Raw genomic sequence first — 12,411 nt, 5'->3', positions numbered from 1 at the left:
AGAGTTTCTTTCAAGAGCGTATAACAAGTTTGGTGGCATGTGTTTTCAAGCTTTTGTATCTGCTATGTGATGGGAGAGGGAGAAGAGAGAATGATGAGAGTGGGAAGAGTCCTTATAGTGGTTGCTTTTCCAGGCTGATGAAGTGCAGACAGTGTCAAAGGAAGTATATCAATGGTGCAGAGACTTAAGTTTGAATCATAGTAATGGAAATAACTGCTCTGGAATCTGCAGCAACAATGCCTTGACCTGGAAAATGTGACCACAAAATGACTGAATGCCACAAGAAATGATCTAGTTCTCTCCTGTTCTTCAGGGGTGAAGTTTGCTGTCCTTGCCCAGTCTAGCCATTACGCAGCTCCAGATGTGCTCCTTGACTATTTACTCCCGTGTGGTTTAGCCAGCTGGAAGGTCTCACCACAACCTTCTCAAGGAGTAATTAGGAATGGACAACAACTGGTGACAGTGGAAATGCTTTGATCCTGAAAATGAGCAGAGAAGGAACAGGAGTGGTCCATCAGACTCTGTACCCTTCTCTGTCACTCAGTAGGGTCTTGGTATTAAAGAAAGGGCCTGTGTTATCTTAAAGCTATCATCTTCTGTTACAGGAGTACACCATCGATATCTTCTTTGCACAGACGTGGTATGACAGGAGGCTGCGTTTTAACAGCACACTGAAAGTCCTAACCTTGAACAGTAACATGGTAGGGAGAATCTGGATTCCTGATACTATTTTCCGGAACTCCAAGCGGGCAGATTCTCACTGGATCACCACACCCAATCAGCTGCTGCGGATCTGGAATGACGGCAAGATTTTGTACACCCTGAGGTAAAGACGCCAGCTCTGGTTTAGCTTATTCCTTTTGGTGCCATGGCATGACCTCCCACCTGAAACCCAACATGGTCACGTGATCAGTCCACCCCTATGGTACTCCATTGTCCATTGTCACACAACCCTTATCCATTTCCAAAACTTCTACAAGTCACAGTATGGACAATGTAAGAAAATTCAAATCATTTCTATTACTTTCTTATGGAATTTGCTTGTGCTGGTATCTAGGAGATCAATCTTTAATCCAGGCAATTCTAGGCCGTCCTGAAAAAAAAACCCTTCCTGAAGGTAAAGCTCCACTGAGGTAAGATTACATTGAACCAATGGATGCTGTGCATTCACATTGTCTCTACTGGAGATAGTATTGAAAGTACAGTATATACAAGACAAAACAGCCCAATTGATAGGCGCCCCATATACAGCATTCGCTCACTCCACCAGTGACATACAACAGTGGCAGTTAGTACCATCTGCAGAATGCACTGCAGCAACTTACCAAGTCTCCTTTGTCAGCATCTTCCAAACCCACCACCTCTACCAGCTTGAAGGATAAGGGCAGCGAAAGCACGAGACACAGCCACCTGGACATCACCCTTCAAGGCACACACCATCCTGCTTTGGGAAATGTGCTGCTCTTTCAATGTTGCAGGGTCAGAATCCTGGAACTCTCTCCCTACACCTCAAGGACTACAAATGGTTCAAGAATGTAGCTCATCACGACCCTCTCAAGAGAAACTTGAGGTGGTCGAATAAGTGTTGCTTTAGCCTGCAAAACCTACATCCGTTCAATGAATCAAAAACTGTGCAGGCTATTAGGTGAGTAAGTGATCCCAGAAGGGATTCTTCAGCTACTCACACTGCCCTCAACAATACTTGCCACTTTCTGGCTGTACTTTCCCCATTCTGTCTTTTGACTCACAATTCACCCCATGAACATCCTGCTGGGGGGGGTCGGGGTGGGGTGGTCCAACATTCCCAAGGTGGCTTTGGATAACTCCACAGTGCTTCATACCTGCACGGACCTACCTCCGGTGAACTGTCAGTCGTTCACTCAGTCTGGACTCCCAAATCCCACAAAGAGTCTGATCTCCAGTGAGCAAGTTCTTCAAATGCACTATGTGAAACTGTAATTATTTCCCAACAGCTTTAGCTCCATTAACAAAGTATCAGAGGATCCAGGCTGCTCTTGCTTGTGTGGACCAATACGAATGTCAGTTTGATTACTCGGTGAGTTGTGGTGTGTGTATAGTGCACTCTCTAGGGGCTCATTTGAGGGTACAATTTTCTCCTCTTGTGACCAATAGTATCTTTAATATTGTCTAGTCCACTTTATCTGCTGTAGCCATTCAGCATACAGCAAAAGTGCTCTCTCTCTCTCTCTTACTCCATACAGCGTACAAGAGCAACCCTCTACACCATTCAGTACCTAATACGGCTGATCACCACAGTCCTGCTCTGCGCTACTCTGTTCTCCCCCCGACCCCCATCATAGCTGAGTTGGAGAGGCTGCATTGATCAGGATTAAAGGCTAAAGACTGAGGATGAAAAATTATCTTTCTTTGATCAAAACATTGAAACATACAGCGAAACGCGTAGTTTGCATCAACGACCAACACAATCTGACAGCCCACAAGTGTTGCCATGCTTCCAGTGCCAATGCAGCTGGCAAAACTTACTAACCCTTTACAGCCTCAAAGGAGGCATGCAACCCGAGAGGAGAGGCAGGCCCTCTCCCAGGAACATCTCCAAATAACTAAAGGAGAGGCGAAGAGAAAAGTACACACCCATCCTGAATTTCCTCGGTCTTCGATTTTCCAGCTAATGTGATTCTATAATTAGTCAGAAATGCAGAAAGAAATCATTGATTCCTGTAATTATCACTCAGCTAGAGATAATTCAGGCCAAGGAAGTCTTTCTGGAACTTGTTTCAAGTCAATATGGTTCTAATTTTAAGGATACATCAATATCTGAAACGCCACTTCCAGATTTATCACTGTCAATGCAAATTTGACTGCTCTTCAAATTCACAAGTTTAATGCCTCCCAAATGCATGCACTGAGAATTTTTTACAATTCACACAGTCACAGTGATAGTGCTAACAAGCACTTGAAAAGAGGGAGTGAGGTGGCAGGATTCTGGGAAGAAATTCAGAGTGTAGGGCCCAGATTGTTAAAGTCACCAATAATAAACCAATGGCCGAGCAGTTAAAAATTACGAGGGTGGGGTGGGAAACAAAGGATTCAGGGTTCAATGAATACAGGGTTGAAAATAAAATCTGCAGTGCCAAAATGAGAAATAAAAACAGGAACACTTGGAAGAACTCAGCGATCTCTGACATGATGTATTAACTCTGTTTCTCCCTCCTCGCATACTGTCTGATCTTTTAAATGTTCCCAGCATTTTCTCATCTTGTCCACTTTTATATTGGAAAAAAAAAGAGAATAATCAGAACGGGAGGCATTTGAAGAGTGGATAGGTTCTAATTAAAGCTTTGGGTAGCTTAAAGGAGATGTGTAAATGGGATTTAGTGTGAGGATAAACTGAAGTTGCAGTGGGTGCAGCTGAGGACAAGGGAAGAGGTGTCCAGGTAATAAATGGCTAACAGTTAGATTTATGCTTTTCAAGGATTGTTTGTGTTAATTTAAGGAGTGTGTTGAAATAAGTACAGGGGGAAGGTACATAGCAGTGGGGAGGTGGGGAGGAGATGGTTGGGATGTTGATAAGGGAAAGGGAGACTCTGCATTGAATCTATAGAAGGCAGAGGTAGGCTATGTCAAGTATTGGATCCACTTGTTTTAAAAGGGATTTGAAATTATTCGAGAGATACTGTGAAAATGTATTGAACGAAGAGTGCTTTCAGCTACAAGGTTCAAGTGGGGAAGCCATTGTTTAAGAAAGGTTGAGTGGAGATACGATGGAGGTGGGCTTGATGCTGACAGGAGAGAGAGTGGAAATAGAGGCAAACTGCTTCATTATTTGGTCAAAAACCTCATAATATGGCCTCAAAGTTTTGGGCAAAATGCTCAGGGGTCGGGAGAGCAGGGAGAGAGTAAACCTTGCTGTAGAATGGCAATGATCTGCGATCCCAACATCTGTGGGTGCAAACAGAGCCAATCACAGCTTTGGACAGGCCTGATTGTAAATACTGCTCAAAAGGGGAACCCAGAACAGATGCTCCAGAAACCACTGTAAACCAGTGAATGGCCTCGGGTGCTGTGACAGTATCTGAACTAGTACAGATGTGTTGTAGTCATCAAGCCTGTTGGGGGTCTAGTTTTGTGTCAGTGTGAGGGTGTTGTATGAGGTAACATGGTACCACTGGCAGACTGGAGGGTTGTTGGGAGCTCTTTAGCATTGTAGTGGAGGAGGGAGCGAGGGACGGAGGTCACCATGCGGGCTCTGAGAATGAGCGGTGCGGTTTATGGCATGAATTATTTCTCTCCTTGCAGACTCACAATTGAGGCGGAGTGCCAGCTGTACCTGCAGAATTTCCCCATGGATGAGCAGTCCTGTCCCCTCGTCTTCTCCAGCTGTAAGTGCCACAATTCAGTAAAACCTGGGAACCCGGGAACCCAGAGGAGCCACTAGACTCTTCCCCTCCCCCCACCCCCACCAATCCACACTCAGGCTTATGGTGTCACCTTGCGTCTCCCCCTCTCTCCCTCTCTCACACAAAGCGGTGAACACCCAGTGATCCATTCCCCTGAGCAACCACCAGATAATTCAGTAGCACCCTGGTTTATGGATTGTGTCAGTAATATAGATTCCATCTGCCCAAGCAGGAATTATCTTTCAGCGAGCACTGAGCCCAAACAGACTCAGGGAAATTGGGAGGTGAACCAGACAGATGTTTCACTGGCCCCATTCCCAGTTCACAAACCTTCTCTTGTCCAAACCTAGTACTGGGGAAACAGCAGTTGAAAACCAGGGGTGGAGGTTATCTAACAATCCAGTGATGAAAAGCACGGTTGTAGGTTCCTACTAATATAACGCTGGCATAGTACTGTATAGAGAAATTAAATTAACTTAAACCAAATGAGCCAAAATAAAACAGCTAGTGAAAAAGACTATCACGTCCTTCACTAACTTTAAAGTAACAAACACAAAGTCAGACACCTGCTCTCAGAAACCTAGCCTCTAGAACTCACAGCTTCTGTATGGAACCGGAGAGAAACAAACCCCATAAAAAGACTGGGTCAAGTTGTCTGCTCCCTCTGGATCTGTGATGGAGAAGACATTGTCAGCCACCAGCTGCACAATCTGTTTACAGAAGAAAGGTGAAGCATGGTCCAAATTTTGGAGGATTTTGCCTCCCATATGGGCCACAGGGTCTCTTGGGCTAAAGAGCACTTAGATCTTGGTCCCTTAGAGTACCCTTGCCTTTGTACACCTACAATGGGGCTGCGTCCTCAACAGCTTGACTCAGACCATATTAGGCAACCTCCTCTCAAGGTACTTGATCTTGGAGTCTCAGCTCTGTCAATGCCTTCTTGTCCTCCTGACAGAAGCGATGAGTGTGAGTTTTTTCAATACCCCACCTTAGCCTCAAGAAGGGGGAATCCTTAGACAGTTGAAAAAAGATGGAATGATCGTATGTCCTTTATTTATGAACATCCCAATGCCATTTGTGGCAGGATAAGGTCTGCTCACTGAGGACGGTGATCCAAGCCCAGCACCAGATGCTAAGACACTTGAGACACTAGTATGTCTGCAAAACACATACACAGTCAATTTGAGATCCTCCTCACCCAGACTGCCAGCTGAAGGCATGGAGTCAATATTGTTCCCCCAACGTCTTCCAAGCTGAAGGAGCTATATAGTTCCTCGATTTCTCCACTAAACCTTTGGTCACCTTGGTGTCCAGAGTGAATCCTCACCTTACCCTCTGCCACTGTGGATAATGGACTCGCCATTATTGTTTCTGAAGAGAGCAGACCTTCCCAAGAGAAGTGGACTTGCACTGTGTTGAGGGAGAGTGTGCACTTACATAAAGTGGAACGGCACACCATCCAGACTCACTGCGAGTAGGAGCAAGCATCCCAGCACAAGATTTTTCTCCCTCAAGATCTCCAGCTGAAAAGTTGGGCCAACAAGATAGCTGCTGCACTGGAAATTAAACCAAGGTGGTTCACGAAGACAGCTATCCGAGCAATCCACAATGCCACCAATTTTCTAATCATGTTCAGAATTTCCGTCCCAGTTGTCACTGTAGACAGGGGAGTAGAACCACTCTGAGTACAAAAGGTAGACATCAGGAAAGCATTACCCACTGCACACTGGGCTCAAGGGGCAGCCCACAAGGAGGGGGCTCCTGCTCAGTCCACAAGAGATACTGCCTTCGTGTACAGCTTTGAGACTGTGGCAATAGCTGCTGCCTTTGTACAGACCTCAGTGGTCACACCTGGGTGAGTGCAAATCTCCCAAAGCTATGTGGGAGCCCCCGTCACCAGAGAGGACTCGAGTCATGCACACCCGAAGTTAGAGTGAGGGGAGAGGACATAGCAATGGGTTAGCACTGATACAAGTGCTGGCTCCAGCTGAGGGTTCACCCTGGCTTGTCAAGAGCTTCCTCAAGCCTACGCTTCCTTCACTCAGGCAGCTCATCCAACCAAGGCCCGGCAGGTCAGAAGAGGAAAAGGAGGAATGGGAACTGTGTGAAAGGTGGGGCGGGGAGTGTGCAGGGAGTTATGCAAGGGACTGGGGGGATGTATGGGGTGATAGCAGAGTGTGGGGTGGTGGGGACTGTGTGGAGGATGATTGTGTGCAGGGATGTGTGGGGAGACCATTGTGACATCAGCCTTGCCTGCACTATAGCTGCGGTTGAGTGGAGCCGCCATGTGTAGCTGTGGGTGCAGTGGGTAGTTTCGCCAGAAACTATTAACGCAGTGATGCTCTGCCTGCAGATGGATACCCCAAGGATGAGATCACCTACCGGTGGAGGAAGTATTCTATCGAAGTGGCAGACCAGCGATCATGGAGACTTTACCAGTTTGATTTTGTTGGCCTGAGAAATACATCAGAAATCCTGAAAACTACAGCAGGTGCGGAGAGTCAGAGCAGTGTGCTCGGTGTTTGGATAGGACTCACTTCATAGGCTGTTCAGTGAGGGGGAGACCTGCGTCAGGAATTAAGTTGGTTGGGACGTTCTGGTATTTCCACTCAGCTCAGGATTACGGAGGCTTTTGTGCAATCCTATCCCTGTTAAATGGCTACCTTTATTCCACATCTACGCACCTCAGAATGTCAAAGTCTGCAGACAGAACTAAATTGCCATCACTAAAATGCAGTTTTACCCCCAACCCATGGGAAAAGAGGCAAGTGTATAGGCAAATGAAAGGAAAATTAATAATGTTGAATTGTTATAACAAAGTATAAAGTGGATGGGCAGACCTTACCTCTGACTTGGATATGTACATTCAAAGTCTGACAATCTCTATCAAGAACAAACCACCTTCTCTTGACATTGGTATTATCAAATCCCATGCCATTAATGTCACCAGGAAACATGGATTGGGTGGGATATCTGGGGACTCCACTAGGCAGAAATATCCTTACTTTTCACTGGTCTTTCATTTGTAGTAAAACACTCTGGGATATCCAAACATCACAAACAGGGTGACAAATATTTCTCCATGTCGTTGTACAATGAGTCCTAGATTCTGCCACAAATGGTAGGCAATCAGTAATCTCTGTATTTCACAATTTAACACCATTATTCCAATGTTTCATTTTAGGTTCTTGGGGACTTACTGAGCCAGAACAGTCAGCCCGTGTAGAGGTGATGATGTGTTTGCCTGCAAATATCTTCAAATTGAAGAAAATAAGACTTAATGTGCCAAAGGAATTTGAGCAGCTTGTAAATTAACCTACTAGGGAAAATGCAATTCTAGATTGGGTGTTGTGTAATGAACCCGATTTGATAAGAGAGCTTAAGGTAAAGAAACCCTTAGGAGGCAGTGATCATAATATGAAAGAATTCACACTGCGGTTTGAGAGGAAGAAGCTAAATTCAGATGTATCAGTATTGTGGAGGCATGAGAGAGGAGTTGGCCAAAGGAGAAAGGGACACTAGCAGAGATGACAGAAGAATAGTTGGAGTTTTGGGGAGTGATTTGGAAGGTGCTAGTTAAATATATCCCAAGATTTTTCTAAAGGGAGGATAATGCAACCGTGGCTGACAAGGGAAGTCAAAGACAGCATAAAAGCAAAAGGTAGGACATGCAATATAGCAAAAAGTAGTGGGAAACTAAAGGACTAGAAAGCTTTTAGAACCCAATAGAAGGCAACTAAAAAGCAATAAGGAGAGAAAAGATGAAATATGAAGGTAAGCTAGATAATCATATAAAAGAGGATAACCAAAGGTTTTCTCAGAAACACAGAGTAAAAGAAAGACAAAAGTTGATATATTGGACTGCTGGAAAACAACACTGGAGAAGCAATGATGGGGGACAAAGAAATGGCAGATGAAATTAATGTATTTTATGTCTGTCTTCACTGTGGAAGATAACAGCAGTATGCCAAAAATTTCAGAGTATCAGGGGGCAGAAGTGAGCTATTACCAATGAGAAGGTGCTTGGGGAGCTGAAAGATCTGAAGATAGAAAAGTCAGCTGGATCAGATGGACTACATCTCAGGGTTCTGAAAGATCTAGCAGAAGAGATTGTGGAGGCATTAGTTGTGATCACTAGGTTCTGGGATGGTTGTGTAGGACTGAAAAATTGAAAATGTCACTCCACTCTTTAAGAAAGGAGGGAGGCAAAAGACAGGAAATAATAGGCCAGTTAGTCTGACTTCAATGGTTGGAAAGATGTTAGAGTCCATTCTTAAGGATGAGGTTTTGGGGACACCTGGAGGCATATGGTAAAATAGACCAAAGTCAGCATGGATTCCTTAAGGGGAAATTCTTTCTTGACAAGCTTGTTGAAATACTTAGAAGAAATAACAACCAGGATAGACAAAGGAGAAACACTGGATGTTGTTTAGTTGGATTTTCAGAAGGCTTTGACAAGGTGCTGCGCATGAGGCTGCTAAACAAGATAAGAGACCATTGTATTACAGGAAAAATACTCGCATTGATATAAGATTGGCTGACTGGCAGACACAGACAGTGGGAGTACAGGGAATCTTCCGCGCTTGGCTGCTGGTGACTAGCAGTGTTCCGCGGGGCTGGTGTTGGAACCACTCTTTTCATGTGGAAAGATCAATGATTCAGATGACAGAATTGATGGCTTTGTGGCCAGTTTTGTGGAGGATACAAAGATACATGGAGAGGCAGGTAGTATTGAGGAAGCACGAAGTCTGCAGAGGACTAAGACAGATCGGAAAAATGTCAAAGAAGTGGCAGATGGAATATAACGTAAGGAAGTGCATGGTAAAAGGAATAAAGCCATAGACTCTTTTCTCATGGGGAACAAATTCAGAAATCAGAGGTACAAAGGGACTTGGAAGTCATACAGAATTCCCTAAAGCTTAACTTGTAGGTTGAGTCAGTGGTAAGGAAGGCAAATTATTTCATTCATTGCAGCATTCATTTCAAGAGAACTAGAACAGAAAAACAAGGATGTAACGCTGAACTTAATAATGCATAGATCAGACCACACTTGGAGTATTGTGAGTAGTTTTGGGCCCCCTACCTAAGAAAGATGTGCTGGCATTAGAGAGGGTCCAGAAGAGATTCATGAGAATTATCCCAGGAATGAAAGTGTTAATGTTACTGTATGAGGAGCATTTGATGGTGCTGGGCCTGTACTTGCTGGTGTTTAGATGAAAGGGGATCCCATTGAAACCTATCAATATTGAAATGCCTAGATAGAGTGGACAAGAAGAGGATGTTTCCTCTAGCATGGGAGTCTTGGACCAGAGTGCACAGCCTCAGAATAGAAGGACATCCCTTTCAAACAGAGGTGAAGAAGATTTTCTTCAGCCAGGGGGTGATGAATCAGTGCCAAAGGTTACAGAGAGAAGGCAAGAGAATGAGGTTGAGAGGGATATTAATCAGCCATGATGGAAAGGCAGAGGAGACTCAATTGGCTGAATGGTCTAACTCTGCTCCTGTATCTCATTCTTATCTGAGAATTGGTTAAAACAGAAGCAAAAAAAATGTAACATTTAAGGCTGATTTATACCTGTGTGTTAAATGTACAGCGTTGCCACGAACCCTACGCAGTATCTACGCTGAACCCTATGCCATAGCCTAACGTGAACCTCTCCCAAAATGTAACTACGCATCGCGGCCCGCAACAGCTGTGATTGGTCCGCTTGGTAGCATCGCATTTCCCCCTACGCTGCAATAGCTTCACATTGGGCGACTGAAGGGCAGGGAAGGAACTCTGGCTGCAATGCTTTCCATCAAGCTTTACAGACCTCCGAAATTATGGAGGACCCCGTGCTCGATGCCAGTTTGTAGCTAGCTGCTACAGCCTATTGACTTCCACCTGAAGCTAAAACTCGAATGGTGATTGCCAGTCTCTGAGTATACTGTGCGTACACTGATGCGATATTAATGGTTGGAGACGATGAACCAAATCGTCAAATCTACCTGCCGACATCCGAAAATATTTGAAATGCATTTCCTTGTCCATGTCTCTCAGTGGCCGAACAAGCACAAAAAATTCATCCTCCTTCGGTTTCAGTCGCCATTGTTTGAAGTTTGAGTTTCTTCATGTTGAGTTTCAACATGAAGAAACTCAACACAGTGGCATAGAAACCCCACCGCCAGCTAGTGTTTTGGCAGTGAATTGCAGAGCAATGCAGCCACCAACGCACAAGTATGAATGCCCATAACGGCATAGCCCACTTGCGAATGCTGCAGTGTAAGCTAGTACACACAAGTATAAATCAGTTTTAACCATGGATGTATGTAAGTGCAATGAATGGTATAATAAACCATGTGAATATCGACATATTAAACTAAGTGTATAATTTGTGTAATAAATGAGATATGTAAATGCTGTGTTAGCTGATCCAAATTGACTGCCCTGTCCATTTGGATGGTTCGATATTATCAGGTATTGTGGATCCAATAGGGTCCCTTTATTGTGATCACCATACCCTGTCAGATTCGACGTGCTTGGGATATTTTTTCTCCCGTCATTTCCTCAGTGTTCATCTCAGTTTGCCTTTGCTCAGTCCCCAGCTTCCTATCATTTACCCTGTGGTCAGTTCACTCTCTGGGTGTATTCACATCCTTGTAGGTCTATTAGGATTTTGTCCTCCAACTTATTGTACTATCCCAGTGTCACTATTCATGCCAAGGTTCAATGTACAGATGATAGATTCCATGAATTTGACTCATGGTCAGGTTTTCTAAGTCCACTGAAGAAGATGAATAAGGTGTCTGGGAGGTTATTTATACTAATTGCCTATATTGGTCAAGGCATTCATAAGATCAGAGAGGCTTGAGGTGAGTGAAGCATCAGTTAGGCCTCAGCTGAAGACCTGTGAACACTTCTGATCACCACTTCTGGAAAGGAAATTTACATAGACATTGCCACAGTTGGCAATATAGCCAGCTTTGATATTTTTTTATTATTCTTAATAAAATACTTAAGTAGAGAAAATACTTAATTGAAAAAATAAAATCTCAGGTGGTAGTGAATTTCTGGAGTTCTCTGTTATATTTAAGGTGGGATAGAAAAATATTTGAAAGATTGGGGTACTGAGGGTGTTGGGGAATGGGAACACAAGAGGTGCTGAGGCTGGCATGGATTAGCCACGATCATATTGAATGGTGGGGCAGTCTTGGGGGGCTGAGTGGCCTATTCTTGCTTGTATTCCCATGTGTTCTTGGGACTTGTTCCCTTTCGAGAGAAGTCACCCAGTAAGGGTATATGCTTAAGGATTGGAGGAGAATGCCCTAGGTAGAACGGGCCAGATAGCCAAGATCTTTGCCTGAATCATCTGTGGTTTTGTCACTGCACACTCCTCAGTTTCCCTGCACCCCAGCTCTGGTTTGGAACCATTTCAAGCCAATTTAATACTGGCCCTTTTAAACATTTTCATATTTGGATGTTTCACCCTTCTGGTTATTTCATCAGCTTCAAAACCTCCTTGTGAATTGAAGGCACATCTGGAAAATGAGATGTTGGGAATAAACGGAGGGAATGCTAAACACAGCAGCCAGTGCCCTAAACAAAGACAGTCTGCCTGGAAGCAGTGGGGGTAAATGAGGAAGTACATCTACAACACAAGCCCCATGTTTCACAGCATGCCAAAGTAGTTCCATAATCCTGTAGCCAGGGATCTTGTTTAGACCATATGGCATAGGAGCAGAACTACCCCATTTGGCCCACTGAGCTAGACATTAAGGACGCACAGTGGTGCGTTGGACAGAGCTGCTGCCTCACAGTGCCCGAGCTATGAGGTTGATCCTGACCGTAGGTATGACCATGTCAATGTCAATCTGGTGTAAGTGGAAGGTTGAATGCTGACATGAACTCGGTGGGATGAAGGGCCTGTGCTGCACATGGCTGCTGTTCTAATTTGGTCAGCTTAAACAAATTTTTGGAGCAAAGGTATTTTCATCACAGTGACAGAACTGAAGAGGTAATTGGTGGACGTGCTAACAATGTAGTCAATGGTTT

At 44.5% G+C, this 12,411-nt stretch overlaps 1 protein-coding gene across 1 annotated transcript in view; it reads left to right on the top strand.

Annotated features, from left to right (window-relative positions):
* The window catches only part of LOC140203704 (gamma-aminobutyric acid receptor subunit gamma-4-like), a gene marked incomplete at its 5' end in the record, with an annotated part of 232,842 nt that overhangs the window by 204,827 nt on the left and 15,604 nt on the right, over positions 1-12,411 (top strand). The window contains 3 exons of the mRNA XM_072269746.1: positions 606-826; positions 4,279-4,361; positions 6,733-6,870. Coding sequence (XP_072125847.1) covers positions 606-826; positions 4,279-4,361; positions 6,733-6,870 — 442 coding nt within the window. The remainder of the gene's footprint in view (positions 1-605; positions 827-4,278; positions 4,362-6,732; positions 6,871-12,411) is intronic.

Source organism: Mobula birostris, chromosome 10 (genome assembly GCF_030028105.1).
Source record: "Mobula birostris isolate sMobBir1 chromosome 10, sMobBir1.hap1, whole genome shotgun sequence".
Taxonomy (NCBI): domain Eukaryota; kingdom Metazoa; phylum Chordata; class Chondrichthyes; order Myliobatiformes; family Myliobatidae; genus Mobula; species Mobula birostris.
The sequence above is the reverse complement of the archived record's forward strand: the minus strand, read 5'-3'. Positions and strand labels throughout refer to the sequence as shown.